The sequence below is a fragment of the Ursus maritimus genome, unplaced genomic scaffold, assembly GCF_017311325.1.
Source record: "Ursus maritimus isolate PB19 unplaced genomic scaffold, ASM1731132v1 scaffold_24, whole genome shotgun sequence".
NCBI classification, from domain to species: Eukaryota; Metazoa; Chordata; class Mammalia; order Carnivora; family Ursidae; genus Ursus; species Ursus maritimus.
Window position 1 is genome coordinate 2,837,777 of NW_024424897.1, and position 23,436 is coordinate 2,861,212.

At 54.8% G+C, this 23,436-nt stretch overlaps 1 protein-coding gene across 1 annotated transcript in view; it reads right to left on the bottom strand.

Annotated features, from left to right (window-relative positions):
- The window catches only part of CBX2 (chromobox 2), a 39,876-nt gene extending 16,887 nt beyond the window's left edge, over positions 1-22,989 (bottom strand). The window contains exons 1-2 of the mRNA XM_040641197.1: positions 22,686-22,989; positions 22,123-22,254 (exon numbers count right to left, since the gene is read on the bottom strand). Coding sequence (XP_040497131.1) covers positions 22,123-22,254; positions 22,686-22,989 — 436 coding nt within the window. The remainder of the gene's footprint in view (positions 1-22,122; positions 22,255-22,685) is intronic.
- Between the last annotated feature and the right edge of the window lie 447 nt (positions 22,990-23,436).

Below are 23,436 nucleotides of genomic sequence, written 5' to 3' on the forward strand. Positions count from 1 at the left end.
ATGTGGGAAAAAAACCCCTAAGTGTGGGACGAAATTGTTTGCGTTTCCCAGGGCTGCATAACAAATTATCACAAACCTGGGGGCTTGAACAACAGAAATTGTTTTTCTTACAATGGTGGAGGCCACCAGTTTGAAACCAAGGGGTCAATAGGGCCATGCTGCTTTTCAGAGGCTCACGGGGAGAAGCCTTCCTGCCTTCTCCAGGTTCTGCAGGAGGACGCCTGGCATTCCTGGCATCCCTTGGCACAGGGAGCATCCCATTCTCTGCGTCCGTCTTCACAGGGCCTTCTCCCCTGGGTCCCCGCCTCTCCGTCCTCGAGCCTCAGACCTCCCTCTCCTCAGCCTTATAAAGACAGCAGTCATTGAATTTAGGGCCCACCCTAATTCCAGGAGGATCTCATCTTGAGATTCTTAACTCAGTCACATCTGCAGACACCCTATTTCCAAATAAGGTCACATCCACAGGTCCCAGGGACTAGCACGGGTCACATCTTTCTGGGGGTCACTACTCAACCCTCTACAAATAATGTACGGTATTATTTCTGTTGTGTAACCAGGAGTCGCGTGTTGGCGGGTGTGAACACCTTTCCTCCGAGGATACCCAAGACACTGAGAACAATCGGTGTCTTTTGCCGTCAGTGAAGAGTGCTTAAATGATCCATTTTTGGCCTTGTGAACTACGTGCGATGTTTTATTATTTTTTGAAAGATTTAATTTATTTATTTGAGAGAGAGAGCAAGTGAGAGAGCACAAGCGGGGGGAGATGCAGAGGCAGAGAGGGAAGCAGGCTCCCCGCTGAGCAGGGAGCCCGACGTCGGACTTGATCCCAGAACCCTGAGAGCATGACCCGAGCTGAAGGCAGACGCTTCACCGACGGAGCACCCCTGTGCGTGCATACATTTATACAAAGTACAGTTTCCTGAGTTACTTAGTGTTTTAGCTCTTGGATCTCGTTGAGCTTTGATAAAGTTTAATTGAGTTTTTAAAACTTAAAGTTTATAAAAATTTTCTATAATAAAAATATTCAGGACCTGGTCGCCCTTTGAAATATTCTGGTTTCTTTATTGCTGAGAGAAATTAGAGATTTTTTTTTTTTAAAGATTTTATTTATTTATTTGACAGAGATAGAGACAGCCAGCGAGAGAGGGAACACAAGCAGGGGGAGTGGGAGAGGAAGAAGCAGGCTCATAGAGGAGGAGCCTGACGTGGGGCTCGATCCTGGAACGCCGGGATCACACCCTGAGCCGAAGGCAGACGCTTTAACCGCTGTGCCACCCAGGCGCCCCTAGAGATTTAAATAAAGAAGACTCTGTTTATGGATTGGAAGATTTGCTATTTCTTTTTTAAGATTTTATTTATTTATTTGACGGAGAGATAGGCAGCCAGCGAGAGAGGGAACACAAGCAAGGGGAGTGGGAGAGGAAGAAGCAGGTTCCCAGCGGAGGAGCCCGATGCGGGGCTCGATCCCAGGACTCCAGGATCACGCCCTGAGCTGAAGGCAGACACTTAACGACTGAGCCACCCAGGCGCCCCAGATTTGCTATTTCTAAGATGTCGATTCTCTCCAAATTGATCTATGGTTGTAACACAATCCCATTCAAAATCATACTTAAAAAAAAATAACAAAGAAACATACGCTAATTCTAAAATTTGTGGGGAAATACCAAGGAATTGGAGTCTTCAGTACAATCTCCAAAAAGAGCACAGTAGGAGGACTCACACTCTCTGACTGGGATTTGCTGTCAATACGGAACCTGGCGTGGTGTGGCTTGGCCCAGCGAGGTCCGAGAGCCGGGAGCGCCGTCTGGCTGGGTGGCCGCCTGGAGGGCCAGGGCACAGCAGACTCTGGAAAACTGGTAGAATGAATGCAGACGGTTCTGCCTGCCTTTCAAAGTGAGGACAACCAGGGAGGGACAGGGATGTGGGGGTGGAGGCAGGGGAGACTTGGAAGCCAATGGGATAGTGTTGGGACTGCGCCTAGCTCCCCCAGCCGGAGGAGAGGCGGCAGTGGACTGCTGCTGACCTCTGAAGCTTCTGCTGCACATGGAAACACACATCATCCTCATGGGGAGGAGGTGAACACCGGGTCCTGGGTCCCACTGCTGAGACAACGGTACCGGGAGCTTAGGTATTGCCGTTGGTCCTGCAAAGCCATGGCAGGTGCAGTTTGTACCAGGGGGTGGTGTGCATCAGGGGGCAGAATGCACCAGGGACACTTTGCAGTAGGGGACAGGGGACACGGGGGACAGAGGACACGGGAGACAGTATGCAGTAGGGGATAGTATGCAGTAGGGGACAGTATGCAGTAGGGGATAGTGGATGCAGGGGGCAGTATACAGTAGGGGACAGTAGACACAGGGGACAGTGGACACGGGGGACAGTATGCAGTAGGGGCCAGTATGCAGCAGGGGACAGTATGCAGTTGGGGACAGTGTGCACCAGGGGGCAGTATGCAGTAGGGAACAGTGGACACAGGGGGCAGTATGCAGTAGGGGACAGTAGACACAGGGGTGTCTTGTGATGGGTCTGTTTCGATTCCTTCTCAACACCCCCCCCTTCAGTTACTAGTCTCCTGTTCCGGTGGACACGGGGGACAGTATGCAGTAGGGGCCAGTATGCAGCAGGGGACAGTATGCAGTTGGGGACAGTGTGCACCAGGGGGCAGTATGCAGTAGGGGACAGTGGACACAGGGGACAGTGTGCAGTAGGGGACAGTGGACACAGGGGACAGTGTGCAGTAGGGGACAGTGGACACAGGGGACAGTGTGCACCAGCATGCATGCCTTCCTTGTAGCTTTATCATCATGATTCCTTTTGGTCAAAATTTATCACTCTTTTTGGTTTGAAAATCTCATTAAAACATTCCAGCATTTTTTTTTTAAAGATTTTATTTATTTATTTGATGGAGAGAGAGAGACAGCCAGCGAGAGAGGGAACACAAGCAGGGGGAGTGGGAGAGGAAGAAGCAGGCTCCCAGCGGAGGAGCCTGATGTGGGGCTCGATCCCGGGACCCTGGGATCACGCCCTGAGCCGAAGGCAGACGCTTAATGACTGAGCCACCCAGGCGCCCCAAAACATTCCAGCATTTTTACAACTCTGACATGAATTGCCCAATTGCCCCATGGAGAGAATCCCTCTGTCCTACAGCCCCCACTGCGCACACACGCCCCCCTCTCTTCAGCAGGCTCATTCCCACCCGTCCAGTTTGAGGACCTCCTGCAAGTGAATGTGGGTTCCTTCGTGTAGTTAATTTGCATATTGTTGTTTAATTGTTTCTTGGTTTGAATTCCTCCCCATCAGGGTATGAGTCCCCAACAGTGGGATTGCAATATTTGCCACAAGCTTGGCACAGACCTGGGACCCCAGCCTCAGCCACAGAAATGAGTAGTTTGAAGGTGGGCATGGGGCCCATTCGTCCCCAGACAGAGCGTATTTGTGATTTTAAACCGTCATGCTCTCAATTGAATTAAAAATCCATTGAAAAGGCACTGGTAAAGTTTGGGTGAGCGGTGGAAACCATGTGTAACATGACATGAAAAAAGTGGATTGGGGGGGCGCCTGGGTGGTTCAGCTGGTGAAGCATCTGCCTCCGGCCCGGGTCGTGATCCCAGGGTCCTAGGATTGAGTCCTGCGTCGGGCTCCCTGCTCAGCGGGGAGCCTGCTTGTCCCTCTGCCCCTCCCCGACCCGTGTGTGCCCACTTGCTCTCTCTCTCTCTGTCTCAAATAAATAAATAAAATCTTAAAAAAAGAAAAAAAGGAAAAACTGGATGAGGAAAACACGCAGTGTGGTCTCAGTATTGTGAAAATAGCCGTGTATAAAAGTGCACAGAGAGAAGAGGGGAAAGAAAGAATAAAAACAGAGAAGTGCTGACAATTATTTTTTTTTCCTTCTCGTACTTGTCCGTTCTTTTCCAGTGTTTCCGCGATGAACACATAGGACTTTGACGGGTGGTGTTTCTGAGCAGACTCGTGACCCACAGGCTTCTTGACTCAGAGACGTGGGTACGACGAGGGGCTGGTGTCGTTAAAAAGCATCATCCACGAAAATCATGAAACAGGAGAAAGGAAGTTATTACAGCTCAATCACACTTACAACCCATCCAGAGTTCCTATTCATGAATCGTACAGGAAACACACAGCGTATGACGCCCGTCAGGACAGCAGAGACTTCAGCACGTCCTTCTGAGAAATCGCAGACTCAGAGGGCGCGAAGGGGTCAGGCCTCCCAGCACCAGAGCCTCGCGCTCTTGATGCCGGGCTGTGCGTCTTGTTTGCGGGGCGGGAGGGATGTGTATGTTCGGCTGCCTCACTCTGGTTCTGGGGAGGGCGCCCAGCTCCCCCGGGGTGTGACGCTCACCCTCTCCTCCTCCGTGGGGTCCTGTGTGTGTTGGGGGAGGCGGGTGGGCCTCGGTCCTGGGAGCTTCCGCAGCTCCCGGCCTCGGGACCGCTGTGACTCAAGTCCTCCCCTGGGCATTTGTCCGAGGACCGTGTGGAGAGTCTTGCTTCCTCTGAGGTCGCTGCATTGGAGGGATGCCCACCATGCCTGCTTGCCCAGGATCCGCGCATCTACTGTGAGTGGCTGGGACAGCACACGGAGAGAAGCAGGGTAAGAGGAGAACAAGACCCGGAGACACAGACAGGAACCCGGCACAGAGCACGCGCATCGGGACGCACCTGGGGCCTTCCTAGTTGGGCCATCCCCTTGGTGGCTCGGCTAGTCTGAGCTGCGTGTCCGTCCCTTCGTCAACACGAGACCATATTTCATTTCCATTTCCCATCAAACATTTCTAAAATGTTTCGAAGTTCTAGGCCAGAAACAATATCAAATTCCCAAAATGGAAACAGGAAACTCCATTCTCTGGTCACGACGTCGCGGAACAGGAGACTAGTAACTGAAGGGGGGGTGTCGAGAAGGAATCGAAACAGACCCATCACAAACGCAGGCGTGGGAATGTTACGCCTTATGCTGACCCCAAAAGATGCTCCGCGTCGTGGCTCGGCGGGCAAACATGAGTTCAAACCGCACGTCGTGAGAGTGGACGGGGTTTAGAAGAGCGACACCGCCAAGTGCTGGGGAGCGTGTGGGGGAGCTGGGACCCACGCACGCTGCCGGGGCGCCGGGGCCGCTGGTGGCAGCTGCTCTGGGAATCAGGTTGGCAGTCGCTTAAAAGCGACGTAAACACTTACCGTATGACCCCGAGGTCCCCCTAGGTATCTCTCCGAGAGAACTGAAAGCCTATGTCCGCGCTGACCTTGTCCACGAATGCTCATAGCAGGTTCACTCCTAATAGCCCCGACGTGGAGCCAGCTCAGACGCCCATCAGCGGGTACATGGTAACAAGTTTCGGGGCAGCGTAGAGGGATGACGGCTCGGGGATGGGAAGGAAGGGGCGCCCACGACAGCGACAGCGGGGATCCGTCTCAAGGCGTTCCGCTCAGTGAAGGAAGCCAGACAGAGTTACATCCTAGATGCTTCCATTTCTACGAAATCTAGAAAAGGCAAGACTTACCGACGCGGGAAGCAGACGTGCGGTGGCCTGAGCCACGGGTGGGGTGGGTGCTGACTGCCAAAGGGCACGGGGGCTTTTTAGCAGGATGCTCCCCAAGCTGGGCTGGGGTTGGAGTCCTGGAACCCTGCTTTGCGGTCCCAGGGGTTTCTTTTTCCTTTCTCACGGGACGGCCTCGCAACAGAATGCTTTATTACCATGAAGAAAGTTGTAGAACTTTTTTCTTCTTTTATTCTTTTTTTAAATGTTATTTATTTTTGCGAGAGAGAGAGAGAGAGAGCACGAGCAGGGGGAGCGACAGGCAGAGGGAGAAGCCAAGTCCCCGCCGAGCAGGAAGCCCGATGCGGGACTCGATCCCAGCACCCTGGGATCATGACCTGAGCTGAAGGCAGACACTTCACCGACTGAGCCCCCCAGGCGCCTGAATTTTTTTTTTCTTGTCATGGGTGGACAGATATGTTAAGTTTTAAAAAACCAAATTTTAAAACTAGGTACCCAAAATGATTCCATGTTTGTGAACTAAATCTATGGGCACAAAAGTCTGGAAATACATCGTCTAATTTCTGCATATTTAAAAAAATAGTGTCTCAGTCCATGAATGTGTTTTGCTTCCATGATGAAAACATATAGAAGGTGTTTGTAAGAATCCCGGGGACCCTCCAGTCCAGTCTCCTCCTCCTCCTCGTCTATTTTCTAAAACTTAATTATGGAGGTGATCGCACACTGTATCCATTTACCAAAACTGATAGAACTAACCGTAAATGGCTGTATTTTATTGTATGTGAACTGTGCCCCCCAAAGCTCAAAGTTAGCAGAAGTGGAGAAATCCGTGTATAAGGTCTGTGGATTGTAGGGACGGTGTCCTGTTGTGATGTCGTGCTGCGCGGGGTGTCACCCCCGGGAGAGGCTGGTGCCCCCAGGAGCTGACGAGGCAGGGAAGGGCCCTCCCCTAGAGCCTTCAGAGGGCACGTGGCCCTGTCGACACCTTGATTTCAGATCTCTGGTGTCTGGAACCACGAGGGACTAATGTCCTGTCGTTTCAAGCCACACAGTTTACAGAACTTGGTTCCGGCAGCCCTGGGAGACTCACACAGAGGGCTCTGACCCTCTGATGGTAGTGACGTTAGAACCAGTGGAGGGAAGGGATAGGTCATAAAACGTGCCGGACTAATTGGCAATCCTTCAGGGAAAAAATAATCACGTTGTACTCCTAAAAAAATTTTTAAAAATTCAGATGGACAAAAGGTTAAATTTGTAAACTCTGTGCCCAGGAGCTGTCCCTCCTCGTCCCCAGCCCCTGACGGTCGCTGAGCTACTTTCTCTCTGTGGATTTGGCTGTTCTGGACGTCTCCTAGAAATGGAACCATACAGTGTGTGGCCGGGTGCCTGGCTTCCTCCACTCAGCATCTGTGTTTCCCTGACCCACTCGTGTTCTTTGTAATTGGAGCTGGAGTTTAAAAGGTGGGATATTTCTGGGGCACCCGGGTGGCTCAGTCGGTGAAGCATCTGACTCTAGATTTTGGCTCAGGTCATGATTTCAGGGTTGTGAGATCGAGCAGTGGGATGTTTCTGGAGCTCCAACATTTGCCATCCCTTGAAAACCGTGGAAGGCAGGTCGCCCTGGGCTGATTTCCCACGGGGGCTCCTGCACGCACCTGCTTTCCTCTTTCCAACTCCTGCCTGCTATTCTGGACTTGGGGCCCTACCCAGCTCCCGGCCTGTGGATGGACGCCCCCAGGAGGGAGGGGTGCTGTTTTGTCTCATGCTGCCCCCAGACTCTGGGTGTCCAGCAGGTGTTAGATGTACTTGTTATGTTACCAGGTGCCTGCTCCAAAAAGAGCCTGAGTCGAAGAGGAGGGACCCGGAGTCAGAGGTCGTAAATGGATGTCAGAGAGCAGGACAGAGACGACTGGAAGAGAGGCCACGGGTGTGGGAACCACAGGCCTTCCATCCCAACAAAGGGGCTGCTGGATGCTCGCAGGCAGATAAAGAGGCTTTCTTCTATCTCCACCCCAGGGAAGGAGGCCTTTTGCCCAGGAACTGGCCGCACAGGCCTTGCCCAGCGATGGTGGCAAGGTGTCCACTCGCTGAGGGGAGCACAGGGGTGGATCCGAGCACCCCACCTCTGCCTCCTGCGGAAGGTCCGCCCTGAGTAGTCGAGGTGGCGGGAGGGGACAGGTGACCATCATCCTGCTTTTCTTCTGCTGGAGTGGGTTGACTTGCGTCCTCCATATTCCCAAGTTCTAACCCTCGGGAACTGTGAATTTAATCTTATTTGGAAAGATGAATTTGCAGATGGAATGGTGGCAAGGATCTCAAGGTGGGATCCCCCCAGATTTAGGGCCACCCTAAATCCAATGACACCTGTCCTTATCTGAGAAAGATTTGAGGCAGACACAGGGAGAAGGCCACGTGGGGATGGAGGCAGAGACTGGAATACGTCTACAAGTCAAGGGATACCAAGGATCACGGGACAAGGTCCGGAAGCTGAAAGAGGCAGGGAAGGAATTTCTCTCCGGGTCTCCAGAAAGAACCAGCCCTGATGACATCTCGATTTCAGACCTCTGGTCCCCAGAACGGGGACAGAATACATCTCTGTTGTGTTAAGCCCTCCAAATTGTGGTAATGAGTTACTGCAGCCAGGGCATACGGCTACCCAGTATGAGGGATTTCAAGGGAGAATCTTGAGCAAATTGGGATAGTTGGTCAACCTGGCCTTTGAAATATCTGCCATGTTTTTTGAACTTGAGTCAGAACACGTGAGCTAGCTCTGGTTCACACAGGATTCAGTTTCTCTGGTCACGTCTGGTAACTTTCTGTGTCACAGTTCCTACCCTGTCCGTCCCTTTGTCACGGGGTGTAGTATTTGGGGCCTTCTGCCTCAGTGGGCCATCGATACCAGGGGGTGGGAATGGGCAGGGGGTGCCGTTAGCCTTCTCAGCAGCCCTGTGTGTCTTTGGGGATGTGCAAATCCCCCATGTCTCAGCTTCCCCTCCTTTGGAAAGAGACATGCTCCCGGCCTGGCCCTCACACAGCTACATGGACGACCCGGCCTCCCGCGGAAAGATGCAGCTTAGCCACAAAATGCCAGGCGGTCCTCCCCTTCCCGCCACTTGCTCCGGAGCCGGGAGGCACTCGTGGGTTCGCCTAGGAAACTGCCAGCATCTGGGTGCCAGCGGGAGTCCGGAAGCTTCACCCTGGGACGAGAGCCGGGCTGTCCCGTGGGCAGTACCTCCTGGGTTCCTTTTCCTTCTGCTTCCCCATCTCCTCCTGGACCAAACCAGCAGACCCGTTGATTCTCTAAGCGGTGAGATGACCGGAACGAACACACTCCCCACCACCTGCTGGACCCTGTTTTCCTGGTTATGGATATAGGTGCTGGGGGACTGCGGTATTCACCCCGGAGCACGGCTGTGGGCACCTCCTTCTCGCTGACCCCTTGGGGCTGACTCTGCAGCTATAGCAGAAAAGTCAGGTTTGTCTGGACACCACGGGAGCCTTGCCTGGATTCATCCCGAGCTCTCCTGCCTTCCCACTGTGGTCGATCGCAGGACACCTCCCCTGAAGTGCTGGATGTGGCCCAGGAACCCCCGGAGCCCCTCCCTTGGTCTTTGGCAGCACAGAGCCCTGCGGCTCGAGATGATGCTGCCCCGGGGCCAACCCCCACCCCCATCCCCCGGACGTGGCCTCTGGAAACACAGGCCAAAATTCCTTTGATCTCACCATTTCTGGAGTGCAAGTATTTAGAAATGTCTCCTGCTCCAAAGCTGGGGTGGCCAGGTGCCAGGGAGGGGAGGCAAGACTGAGGAGCGTGGTGGGCTGTGGGCAGCCCTGAGAGGGGCCCGCTTGCACGTGGAGGGCCGGAGACAAATTCCTTTTGGGAGAAGCAGGCTCTCTGCTGAGCAGGGAGCCTGGAGCACAAGGTGCTTGTAGAGTCTGCAGGTTTCCCCCAAGCCCCAGCCAGCCCAGCCCACAATAAGATATCGTGGCCTAGGGACGCCTGGGTGGCACAGTGGTTAAGCGTCTGCCTTCGGCTCAGGACGTGATCCCGGCGTTATGGGATCGAGCCCCACATCAGGCTCCTCTGCTAGGAGCCTGCTTCTTCCTCTCCCACTCCCCCTGCTTGTGTTCCCTCTCTCGCTGGCTGTCTCCCTCTGTCACATAAATAAATAAAAAATCTTAAAAAAAAAAAAAAGATATCATGGCCTATTTTCACACCCGTCGATGGCCGCACAGTTACCACTCTGAGATGCGCAATGGCCTGGAGAAGGCCTCCTCCAGCCCCCAGAGCTCCCCTCTGTTTTCACTTGCAACCCCGCAGATTGGTTTGGCCGTTTTAGAAATCTGTAGAAATGGAATCGTGCAGAATGTGCTCTTTTCAGTCCGGCTCTTTTCGTGCAGCAGCTGTCTGCGAGGTTCGGAGAATTCACTTGATTACTGCTCAGTAGTGTTCCGTGGGGTGTCTACACCACAGATTGACTCATGTTTTGTGGACATGGCTCGTGTCCTGTAGGAGACACCATGGGCAGTGCTGCGGTGAGCTCCACACGCGAAGTGAGAGCGAGAGGACAGAGAGGACCCTTTCCAGATGGGAAATCTCTGGGTCAGAGGCGAGTGGAAGCCGGTCGCTCCTCCCGAAACCCTGACCGACAGGCGGCCGGAGAAACTAGGACCCTGTATTTGAAAGGCATGGAGAGGAAATGATTTTGTACCTACAGCAAAGCAGGTAGGGTGGCTCTACTGGTGTGAGATTCGAGACTCAGCCGCTCAACTGCGTTGCCCCTTTGCTTATATGCCTTCATCGCACAGTGTTAAAACGAGAAGTGTTTGGTTTTTGTAGGCACTTTGGAATAAAACCCGCAGAACTGGAAGGCACCATCATTCCCCATCTCATTTCTGAGGCCACTGCCCAACTCGCTACAGCGCCCTTGCCTCTGAGCCTAGACGGGACCTCGGAACCCTTCCTCACCGAAAGCTCCCCGCGGTCGGCTGTGCCGGAGTTGGTGGGAGTTGAGGGCTCTCCGCCTCCACGATGACGTGTCGCCTACTGTTGGGTTGAGGAGAGGGTAGAGGTGGGGAGGAGGGTGGTGGATCGGTTGGATTGAAGAGGGGAGTAGGGAGGGGGGAGGCTGGGCCGGGAGGGTTCAGGATAAAGATGGAGAAGCAGTTCTTGGAGCAAGACCTGGGTTGACCATGTCTGTTAGTTCCTGTCCGTACTTGTTGGCCTGGCAGGTGGGTTGGTTTGGTGGCAAGGTGGGGCCTCTCCAGGGCAAAAGAGCAAGGGGCAGGGGGTGTGAGCCAGGGTGACCACGGGGAGCAGCTGCCGCTCCCCTCCCCAAAGTCTTTGATGTCTTGTTGTGGGCTGGGCTGGCTGGGCTTGGGGGTAACCTGCAGACTCTACAAGCACCTTGTGTTCCAGGCTGAAGATCTTTATTTATTTATTTTTATTTATTTATTTATTTTAAGATTTTATTTATTTGTTTGACAGAGAGAGGGGCGGCAAGAGAGGGAACACAAGCAGGGGGAGTGGGAGAGGGGGAAACAGGCTTCCCGCTGAGCAGGGAGCCCGACGCGGGGCTCGATTCCAGAACGCCGGGATCACGCCCTGAGCCGAAGGCAGACGCTTAACGGCTGAGCCACTCAGGCGCCCCAAGGCTGAAGATCTTTAATGACTGGACATTTTCCTCTTCTTTCTCTTGTGAAGAGCAGCTTCGGGTGGCTTGGCGGTTTGAACTTGGACACTGTGACGTCTCTCCCCGAGGCCACTGGTGCATCCTTCCAACCAGTTCTCTGGCTCTGCGTCCCCCCAACGTCCGCTTTCTCAACCCCCTGGATAATGAAAGGTTTTTACATAATCTGAGGGAAGGATTTTGAGGTCCTTGGAACCTGAATGTCTGAGTGGCGAAGTGGGTGGCAGTAGGCTCCCGGGACACTCCTTTCCCGTGCGTCTCCTCCGTGTGCGTGCGTGTGCGCGTGTAGGCTCACATGATTCTCTGCACACACAATCCCTTTGGGCTGAACGAACGCCACAGACGCTGGGTTGAAAAGCCAAAACATCAAAGCTGTGCTCCATCTCCAGCAGGGGGCACCTGCTAGGGGACAGGCGGTGGGCTGGGCGCCAGGGTCACTGCCTCCAAGGAACTCTGCCCAGCTCCCGAAGCGGCAGACGGTGGGCTCGCTTTGCCGTCCAGCGGTGAAGCGTGGTCAGTGCAGAGCCCGAGGTGGGCCTTTTTTAAAATTCAAGCTGCGGTGAGAGTACACACAAGGGGAAGCACTGAGCACATTCACGGTGTGGCACAACCACTGCCACCGTGTGTCCCCGGAGCTGCCTCATCGTCCCAAACTGACACCGTCCCCATGAAACACCAGCTCCCGTCCCCTCCCTCAGCCCCTGGCAACCTCTCCACTTTCCGAATTTGACGACGCCACGTCCCTCACATGAGTGGAATCAGAGACGATTTGTCCTCTTGCAACTGGCTGATTTCACCGAGCACCATGTCCCCGAGGTTCCTCCCCGTGTGGTCGGTGTCAGGATGTCCTTCCTTGTTGAGGATGAATCGGATTCCCTTGCGTGGATGGACCCCATATTGCTTATCCGTTCACGTGTCGATGGCCACCTGGGGGTGCTTCCGTCCCTTGATGGTAGGCGATAGTGCTTCTGTGGACGCATACCAAGCAGGGCTTCTAAATACACCGAATTGTCAACATTTAATACTTGGGAGATTTCACCCTCCAAGAATATCCAGGGTCCAGCTTCCTGTGAAAAATAAGGCGCTGTGGCCACACTGTCCTGTGTGTCAGTGACCGGCAGTGAGCGGCTCTCGTACCGGGACAGTGGCATCCGGACACAGACCAGAAGCTGACTGCGGTACGTTATTGTGCTTACGCTGTTGTTTTCATTTTAGTTGAGGTCAGAAAAAAGCAAAATATTTCCATTACCTTCGTCGCTATCAAACGTGGAAAATAGGAAACAGGTGGAAAGGTCTCCATGTTTCGGGGACAGAAGAGTATTTCTGCGTGTGGAGTATACATGCAGGGGAGGTGTGCAGGCCAAGAGCCCAGTGGATCTGTGTCATCCCCACCAAACGGGTCCCTCTCACATTTTGGTTTCCCATTTCGGTGACCTCTGGCTGGGGTTTTAGGAGTTGTGGGTCCGGGATGAGGCTCAGTTCCTACTAGTGGGTCACTGAGTCATCTAGTCATGGTATCCTAACCATGGGTTTGATTTCTGATCAGTGAAATCCTAATCGCCCCCATGGCAAACTTGCCAGGCATGGAAAGCAAGCAGGCATCGAGGGCTGAGTAGTGGCCCCTGGGAAGACACGTGCAAGTCCTGACCCTCCTCACCTCTGAACGTGAGCCTTTATGGAAGAAGGGTGCTTGGGGATGTAATTAAGGATCTGGAGAAGACATCATCCTGGATTAACTGAGTGGGTGCTAAGTCCAATGACCAGGGTCCTTCTAGGAGACGGAAGAGTGGAAGGCACAGGCAGAAGGGGGGGCTGTGTGACCACAGACGCAGAGACTGGAGTGAGCAACCACAAGCCCATGGGTGCGGGCGGCCACTGGGAGCTGGAAGAGGCAGGAAGGATCCCCACTGTAGCCTTTGGAGCTGTGGCCCAGCCGACACCTGGATGGCCGACTTCTGAGCTCCAGAGCTGTGAGAGAATGAGTCTGGGGTGTTCGCAGCCCCTAGTTCGTGCTAATTTGCCATAGCCGCTACAGGAAGCCAACACCGTGGGTGGATAAGAGGGAAGCATGGCATCCTTATGGATACAGGTGACACAGAACACGAATGATTTGGCTGCATGGTGGCCTCTGTGGTCAGTATAACAGGACAGGAGACCTTGCTCAGCCTACATACTAGCAAAAGGGCAAAACTACACGAATCCCCATTTTAACCAAGAGGAAAGTGGGCGCAGAGAGGGTGCGATGACTTGCCCGGGGTCTTGTATGTAACCCGTGGCAAAACGGAACACGGAATCCCTCCCCAAAACAAGGAGCAAAGTGTTAGCAGTGACAGTGAATGCTTCTCACTCAGGGTGAGGGGGGGCAGGAGGGCCCTAGCTTTGTAGGTTACCTTGAAGGAGCATTTTCAGGTCGCATAGCACCTCTTTGCAGTTGGGAATTGTGGGTCTTCATTAGGACCCTATGCTTGCTTATCGGTCATTTGAATTTCTTAGAACTGACTGTACCCATGTTTCATATGAGAAGAGCAAACCTCTTTTGAAAATGACACAAATAGAAAACACTAATTGTTTAATAAAGTCTTAAGAGTAGTGATATTAAGAATCACGTGGCCAAAAGCAAACCCGGAGCCAGAGACTTTTCAGGGCTGATCCTCCCTCGGGGGTGCGGTGCAGGAGGAAGGACATATCCCAGACACACACGCCCTCCTTCCTGTTGCCAGGGCCGGACACCGGCATTCTGTGCCACCGGCAGCTGCCCCCGCCTGCCTGTTTACTTGAGGTTGTCGCATAAGACCCTGGCCTTCCAGAGGGCTTTTCTCTGCAGCGTGGTTTGCTCAGAAAGGCTGGTTCTTACATGTGTTTTCCAGAATGAGTTTCTCCCAAGGAGCTGCTGGTAAAAGAACCGCTTCCCTAGTTAATTCCAGATGGGAATACATTCAACCTGCATATTTTATGAGGAGGGTGGGGGGTATCCGTTAAGGTGTTTTCTCTGTTTAAAAAACAAGCAATCTGATGATTGCTTCAATCTGATGATTAAAAAGGGTCATTCTGCAAAGTGAGCCAGCAGGAGTCGCCGAATTCACCAGGATTGGGCTGACACCCTGCAGCGGGGACCCAGCAAAGCCTTAAGAAGAAGCCTGGTGCTCACTGGAATGTCCCTGCCCACCTTCCCTGAGCCTCTCTGATGGAGGATGGGGGCTCAGCCAGGCTCTGGGGGTGGTGGGGGCACACCCCAGCTGCTCCTCCTGGCTCCCCGCCCCCCGCCCAGCCTTTGGGTCCCTCAGTGGAGGCATACTTACTAGCCAATCCCGGGGAGCAGGGCAGCTCTGGGGAAGCCAGCCGGGCAGACTGAGTCGTGCTGCTGAGGCTCCCTGGCCTGAAACACAGACCTTAGGCAGCCCCCCTGCTTTCTGTTTTGGTTTTTGGTGGGGTCCCGGAATCTGGTTTTTCAAAAATTGTGCTAAAATACACATAACATGAAACTTACCATTTTAACTCTCTCAAGCATGTAATCCAGTAGCATTTAGCGCATTCAGGATGTTGTACGAGCGTGACTACTCTCTCGTTCCTGGACATTTTCGTCTCCCCACAGGGGAGCCAACACTCCCTCGGCGGCCGCTGACCCCCCCAGCCCCCCTCCCCCAGCCCCGCAGCCAGCCGTCCACTGCTTTCTGCCTCCGAGGATTTGTCTATTCTGAACATGTCGTATAAAAGGAATCCTATGACGTGTGGCCTTTTGTGGCTGCTTTCTTTCCCTCGACATGTTTCCGAGGCCCATCCACGCAGTGGGGGATGGGGGAGCTGGGGGCGGGGTGCTTCCCTCGTTTCCAGGCCATGTAGTGTCGTGTCGTGGGGACGCACCGCACTTTGGTGATCCCTGCTTCTGTCTATGCACGTGTCTTGGGGCTGTTTCCACCTTGGGCAATTGTCCAGAATGCTGCTGTGGACATTCATTCTTGGGGCGCGCACCAGCCATGGCATCGCTGGGTTACACGCGCCTGTGTGTGTCCCCTGCTGAGGAAGCATCCACCTGCTTTCCACGTGGCCGCCCCACGACCGCAGAGGCACCTGTCACCTTTCTCTCTTTCTTTCTTGTGTTATTATGCTAGTCCTCCTTGGGGTGTGGGGTGGCATTGCCTGTCATGGTTTGGACTTGCGTTTCCCAGGCGAGGGTCCTCTCTGTGCTCCTTGGTGACTTGCTTGTCACTGACACCCTCTCCGACTCCTGGGTCCAAAAGGAAGTGGAACTAGGTCAGCCGCCTCCAAGCTGCTTTGTCCATGGAGCCCCTACAAGGGTTTGGAAAAATGCCCTTTTGGTACTCTTTGAGGCTGGTATCTACTGTTTTTTTGTCATTAAGTTCGCAAGGGTGCAAAGGATGGGATTTCTGGTGTATTGTAAATACCAACTTTCAAGCCTAAAACAGTTCCTCGCTCTATAGAAGCAAAACCCGACATTCTGTCCCGTTTTCAAAGTCATTGAACAAGTTCTGTTCCTCCGTCACAGACAAACCAAACCAGCAAACCACTTTGCACCCTGAGATAACCCCAAGTCTCAGCGTCCCCAAATAAGAAAACCCTGTTTATTTCCTGTGAACCTCTGATAATAAGAATTTTAGCCCTGACCTTGGCTCTTCCTGTCATGTGTCCTGACCTTTAGGGTCAGCGTAATCACGTGAGAAAGTGGCTGCTGGAAATTTGGTTCTCTTGTGACTTTTTTTGCCTTTTAAATACTAGATGGTGTTTTTTGTTTGGTGAACCAGTCCTTCTGAAGTCCGCCTCCCCTGCAGTCTTTGCAAGAAAGGGTTCTTTTCTTTTTCTAAATGCAACTGCCTCCCACTTCCCTTGGGCAATTCTTTTAAATATATCAAATGAAATGTAAATAATAAAGTGATATGACCTCGCAATACCAAAGACATGGACAAATTCTTCTTGGTTCTTTTCTCTTTCACCTAGGGGGGCTCTGTCTCACTTCTTCTGCTGAATTTTATTTTAATAAAAACATTTTTATGTTTGAAAGTAATTCACTAATCACTCAAGCATACGTTTCTGCAACAAAAGCATAATTTAAATTTAACATGTGTTATTTCTGGCAACTCTAAGGCTCTTAGTATTTAAAAAAATTATTCTGGATTGAGTAATGCAATTAATCAATTGACTAAACCAATACAAATATATTAAATTGTGGTATATATTTATTATATATAATAAATAATATAATCTATAAATATATATAAAAGTTAAAATTTTGAACTGCATCTCTTAATGAGATGGATGGGGCTGCATGTTTTCAAATGGTTCATGTGTCCTTGGATGAATATTTGTTTTTTTTCTGAGACTTGGTTCACCCCTATTTTTCATTTATTAGTGTGGACTATCAGAAAACTTGTTTATATAAATTCACTCATGATAATGGGAGAGTTTCTCTTTCTGAACTTTTAATTTTTTTAAAGATTTTATTTATTTATTTGAGAGAGAGAGAGCAAGAGAGCACGAGGCGGGGAGGGGCAGAGGGAGAGGGAGAAGCAGACTCCCCTCTTAACAGGGAGCCCTACTTTGGGCTGGATCCCAGGACCCGGAGATCATGACCTGAGACCAAGGCGGATGCTCAACCGACTGAGCCACCCAGGTGCCCCTCTCTGAACTTCTTTGGAGATTTAAGTCAAAAGCCACGCCCGGATTTATCACCAAAAACAAAATTTTAAAAATTGACTGGATTAAGTTCTCCTCTGGATGAACGAGATTCCAGGCTTTCTTGGCACTCCCGTATGGGAGTGGCTAGGGTCCCTCCCTGGTCCCCAGGTTCCCCCACCCTCCTCCTGCTCCTGCCACGCGGGATGGAGGGGTGAGGAAACCGGACCCGGACACCTTTGGACACCGCCCGCTGAGCTTTGGCCGCGCCTGCCCCGGGGTCCCCGCGGATGGCAGGTGTCTGGGCGCTCCCGGTAGGGTTGATGGTGGGGGGTCCGGGGCAGCCGCGGCGACCTTCCGGTCGGAGGGTGCTTGCCTAGGAGGCCATCTCTCCTCTGAAGTGACCCCACAAGGTGGATCTGCAGAGAGGGTCACAAAGGGGAGGGGTGCACCAGCTTGCTGCGCGTGCGCGGACCCGGGGGCGACCCTCTGCGGGTTCTTGCCTGCGAGTGTAGACGCCGGGGGGCCTGTTCCAACAGCGCATCTTCCGGCGTCCGGGTCCCGAGTGGGTTTAGGGTGTGTGAGTGTGTGTTGTACGAGTATTTACAGTGTGTGGGGCTGGCATGGAAAGCGATGCGTACGGCGTGGGGTGGATGCGGTGTGCGGCGCGAGTGATGTGTGCGCGCGGGTTCCGTGCGCGCAGAGTGGCCTGTGTTCTGTTGTGTGCGTGTGAGTACACGGTGTGTGGGGGCGGGATGTGACAGGGCTGCGTGCTTGTGCGGCGCGCGCGGCTTTCCGTGTCCCGTCCTGCCTGCCCCCAGCTCTGCGCTCAGCGATTGCGCACCGCCTGCGGCGCTGGTACCTCCCGCGGCGCTGAGCTGAGCTCCGCGGGTAACCATGGCAACAGAAGCTCCTGCAGCTCCGCGGTCCGGGTGAGGGGCGCTGCGCACCCCGCACGGCGGGCGTGGGGGAGGGGAGGCCGCTCATCCCCCAGACACCCGGTCGAGCGGGGCTGCCCTCCGACACACCTTGTGAACCACCTCCCGTCGACACCCGTCCAGATGGGGTGCCCAGGCCCATCCTCGGTCCCTGCTGCTTGCCTGCGGGACCTGGACCCCTCGCTCGGGTCCCCGCAGGCCTGGGGCTGGCCGCCGAACCAGCCCAGCTGTGTCGCCTCGCAGCCAGTGGATGCGCAACGCACTTAGTCCTGCTAGGTACGGAAGCAGGGCAAGGCGGTCGGCTCCTGGGCCCCTGAGGATGGCCTGGACCGCAAGCACAGCTGTCGGGTTTTACACGCTCCTGTTGCGTCCCGGGCGGATGGGCCAAAGCGAGCACTCCCCTCCCTTTAGTGGGGAGGAGAGGATCTGGGCCAGCAGCTCACTGGGTTCTGGGAAGAACAGGCTTACTTGCGTCAGCAAGGAGCACCTGAGGGAAAGGGCTGGCCTGGCCCTACTGGGATTGAATTTGGAGACACCTGTGCTCCCTTCCCACTTTCGCTCAGGGCTAGGTTGCGCCAGACCAGTTTCCATTCATTCATTCATTCATTCATTCATAACCTTTATTTTTACTTTTTAAAGATAAATTTTATTTATTGATCAGAGAGCAAGCACGAGCAAGGAGGAGAAGCAGAGGGAGAGGGAGAAGCAGACTCCCCGCTGAGCAAGGAGCCTGATACAGGACTCGATTCGGGGACCCTGGGATCATGGCCTGAGCCCAAAGCAGCCACTCAACTGACTGAGCCACCCTGGCGCCCCCGTAACCTTTATTAAGTGCACCAATTCTCGCATGTGGTACTGTGGCCAGCAGCATGAGAATCACCGGGGAACTCCTGGGAAATGCAGGTTCTCAGGCCTACTCCAGACCTACCGATCCAGAAACGTGTGTGTGGTCAGGCTCACCTGCACAGCATCTGATCGCACCAAGCGATTCTGGGGCACACAGCTCCAGAGTGGCCTCTGTGCACAGCATGGGGCTACATGATCCCTTCCCTCAGTGCATCCTAAAACCAGATTTGGAAAGTTCTACTTCTCTTCTCTGAACTCCTGGCATTCACTCGGGGCTCCATCTAAAACTTGGGGAGACTAGTACTCTTTGACACCCTCCCCCCCAAGGCTGACGTGGTCCTTTCAGAGGAGCAGAGGAAGGGGAAGCTGGGCCAACCGAGGTTCTGAATTTCTATTTCAGAGGCGGCTTGAGGAAGGCTTCAAGGGGTGTTGAAGAGTTCAAGAGCGCCGCCTCCTGGTGACAGCATGCAGGGCTGGCTATAACCGGGCAAGGCCTCCTGACAAAAGGGGCTTTCATTGTCGCTCTTGATCCGGCCAGTCAGTACTTGGATGTTCTGCCCATTACTGCCAGCCCCTGGACTGTCTAAGATCAACAAGGCTTTGAGCTGACGGACAGACAGCTGTACGTGGATGGAGCCATCAATGTTGAGTGTCAGTCACCTCCAAGTGGCTCCACAATGCAGGGCTCTGCTCTGTTTCAGCTGGAGTTTTCTCCTGCATAAGCTGGGCTGATAGTAAAATGAACTTTGCACGCTGAATTACAATGTTAGTTTTCCGTAGTGTCCTGAACTCTCCTGGGGGGGGGTCTCTGGACACCTGCCCAGGGAGACCCCGTGCTGCCCTCCGGAAGCTTCCTGCCTGGTCACATGGTGGGAGGGGAGAGGAGACAGGCAGGAGCAGGGGCGGCCTCCAGCAGGCTTGTCTCTGGCTCCCCTCCCGTCCTATTTATACGTTCCGTGCTGTCCCCCCCGCCACCCGCACTATTATGTAGTCGACATTTTTCCTTTAAATTAACTCATCCTTGATTACTTCCGTTAATTTTCAAAGGAAAAAATGGGAAAAAGCAGATATAAATGGAAAATCGGTAGTTGTCACTGCAAACGGAAGGTGATCATAGAAGCAAAGACAAAGCGGAGACCAGTGCTGTCACACGGCACTCTTGCCACACTGCCCACCCCAGCTCCGAGCCTGGGCCGTCCCCGCGACAGCGACAGCGGCGAGGCGTTTAAGGCTTAGTGTCACTGACCTGATCGAAACTTTCTGCGAGAGAAGCAGGAACGCTTGGAGGGGAACTGAGAAGAGAGCAGCTGTGACTTTCTCCCTGGCCGTTCCCTGCCTCTTCATTAAGTCCTAACGCGGAACACGTGGGCCTTCCGTGGGCCGGGTCCTGTTCTAAGCGGTTTGCAATAATAACTCATTTAGGGGCACCTGGGGGGCTCACCCGGTGAAGCATCTGCCTTCGGCTCAGGTCATGATCCCAGGGTCCTGGGGTCGAGCCCTGCATCGGGCTCCCTGCTCAGCGGGGACTCCGCTTCTCCCTCTGCCTGCCTTTCTGCCTGCGTGTGTGCCCTCACGCTCTCTCTCTCTCTCTCTCAAATAACATCTCAAAAAAATAACTAATTTAATCATTAGGACCTGCCTGTGAGACGGGTGCTGCTATTATTCCTGATTTTACAGTGAGGAAATGGCCCAGGGGTTAGCAACTTGCCTGGGGCCCACAGCATTGCATTCGTGAGTGTGGGGGTGTGGGAGCTCAGGTGGCCCCCTGTGCACACGCCACCTCCACACTGGCACAAATGGAAACTGAGCCTCACAGCACGGAGCCCTGTTTATTTTTCTCTCTTTGAAAAAGTCATTGAGCGGTTCTTAAGGTATCTGTCGGCCTATCCCCTGGAAGGTAGACTAGGCCGAGGGACCCAACGGTGGGCTCTTCTTACAGGAAGGCTGGGTGTGCTTCGGAGACTTGTGGGTCATGGTGGTTACAGCGGCACCTGTGTCTGCTCACTGCTCTCCAGCTGTGAACGCGCATGGATCCTTCCCGTGGTCCTCCCCAGCCGGACGGGGCTGAGTCCCGAGGGCCAAGACGGGATCTGGGCCTGTCCAGGGTCAGAAGCTGGGGTATGCAAGCAGGCAGGGCTGGGTATCCCAGGGTAGGCTGCCGTGGGGGTGGGGCGTTTCTTCTAGGAAAATTATTGGACCTGGGGCCGGGGGCAGAGGGCCTTTAAGGCCAAGGCAGGACTCCAGTTCCCGCAGCCCGTCAGGCAGCTGCCGAGGGTGGGTAGGGATGGACCCTGGAGATGGAGGAGGAGATCAGTCATAGGTAGAAGGGGCCCAGGGAGGGGAGAGGGGGCTCACAGGCAAGGAACAGGCGGATCCTGCAAACCCGTCCTTCAAAGGACGTGTCTCACGCTGGTACAGCCGGGTTTGTTTCCCGAGCTGTGCTGGACAGGTCAGCGCCCCACAGCAGTCTAACCATGCCCATGGCCACATGATGAGGCATGTGCCTCCACGCATTATCCCGGGCCCATCTCAGGGAGGCAAGCCGCTCCTTACTGCCCCCCCCCCCATGTTCAGATGAGCAGACTGAGGCTGGGGAATTTTCACCACCACCACAAGGTCACAGCCTGTGGGTGGGGACAGCCTGGAGGAGGAGCTGCTCTGCTCCAAAGCCCGTGATCTTAGAAAGTCGTTTTAATTCACGGTATTCAGACTAGGGGTGCACAGCAGCCCCGGTGCTCGTGGCCTGGCCACGCAGCGCCCTCTCTGGAGCCCGTCACTGCTGTCCTGGTGTTTAGAGGTGCCGCCCGTGCACACTCTCTCCCCCTCCCCTTCCCCACCCCCACCAAGGGTGGTCTACTGTTTGCAGTGTTTGCACCTTTTTTATTATTTTTTTGGTTGAACAATGTGGCTTAGAGTTTCTGGTCCCCCGTCAGTCCACAAAGAGCCTTCTCATCCCACCCTTTGTGGCACCTCTCCCTGGCAGGCCCACCCAGGGGCTCCCCAGGAGTTGTTAGGCGGCCTAAGGCATCAGGAATTCATCACGGCCTGGGGCCAGCTGGTAAGGCTGTTGGAAAACCCAGCAGGCTTTGGAGCAAAAGGCCCGCACCTTACAGCTGGCCACTGGGGGTGCAGCGGCCAGGCTGTCCTTCGCCCCCACCGGAGCAGCAGCCGGCCAGCCCGGCGGGATGGGCACCGGGGCGGCGGCGTGCGGACTCGACGAGGCAAAGCGACCCTAGCCTGCGCCCCCGCTGGAGCTGGAGGCCGTTGTGAGGTCCGGGCTGAGCCGCGGGTCTGCACGGTCCGGCGACGTGCTCCCGCGCGCCCCCGTGTGGCCGCGGACGGCACGGCTCCTGGGGCGGGGCCGGCGGGAAGACGGGGAGAGGGGAGAGACGAGGGGAGAAGAGTGGGTAGAGGAGAGGGGAGAGGAGAGGAGAGGGGAGGGGAGCGGGCAGGGAGAGGTGGACCCTGCGCGTTCCCAGGCCTAAACGTGGGCAGTGGCCCTATTGCCAGCACCATAACGACTGAGCATGGGCTGGGGCTGGGGGGCACTGAGGTCTGTGGTCAGGTCGGAGACGGGCTCATCCATGTCCAGCAGACTCACGCCATGAGAGGGTCGCTCCTGGAGGCTTCCCGGAAGAAGCAGGCCTGGAAGAACAAGAGTATGTTGGTTGGGGGGAAGGGCTGGGCAGGGAGAGGACCCGTGTGCGGGAGGAGAGGAGGCAGGAGGGCAGGGAGGTTGGGAGTGGTGGGAAGCAGGCTGGGCCAACAGTAGCCGGACACTCACGTGAGGTTGTGACCGAAAAGGACCCTTGTGGGAACTGCAGACCCTCCGATGGACCCAGGAGGGCACGCGTGGGTGGGGCTGGGGGCACTTTCCTGGGCCTGGCTGGGGGTCATGCCACGCACACTGCAGACCCGGAGGGGAGGAGAGCCTGGGGTGCCTCGGTTTCCCCTGATGCTCTGCCTGCTCCCGCCTGGGTAGGGAGGATCTTAGGTCATGGTGAAGGGCTGCCCCGTGTCTCAGGCGAGACACAAGTCCTTCGGGCACTGCGTTTGGAGTGAAGAACCTGGCCCACAAGGCAGCAGCCTTCGTTCCCAACTGGATTCAGCAGCCGTGATGACCAAGCCAACAGCAGAGGTCGGCCCCAGGGCCCTGAGCTCCATGCTGGGCGTGGGCTCTGGCTGAGGGCCGACTCTGTGGTCTCTTCCTGACCTGGCCTTTGCGATCTTGCTTTGGGAGCTTGAAATTGGCCTCAGTGGGAACACTGACACCAGAGATGGCAAAGGCCACACGTCGGCGCTTTTACTGCTTTTGGTCTGGACAGTGGGTTTGCTGGCGCGCTTCTGGGGCACCCCCACCCCCAGACCCAGCACAGTCATGTGGTCTTCCCATCCCTTTCCTCGCCTGTGAGGCCTGAGCCCAGCTCTCGGATGTCGTGGATGTGTTTTAGAGCCTGAAGGGCTAGGGAATCTTCTTACACCACGGCCTCTCACAGGGAGCGGGTCCCTGACTAGCCAGCTCACCTCTCCGGCTGCAGCATCCCGTCTGGGTAAGAGTGGGTCCGCCAGGTCATCTCCTGGTCCCATCCAGCTCTACCATTTGCTGGTGAGAGCCCCCGCCCCACCACACCCCCCGGCAGGCCCTCTGTCTTCCGGCCTCCATGCCACCTGAGCTGCCACGTCCCTGTCTCTCCTCGTGTCTCCGTGAGCCGCTCCGTCCTTCCCCGGGCAGCCCAGGCCTCGAGCTGCAGATGCGGCCTTCGTAGCGCATCTGTATTGGTCCCGGCTCACAAACCTTGAAAGGCAGCCCCTTAAAGGAATCTTGAA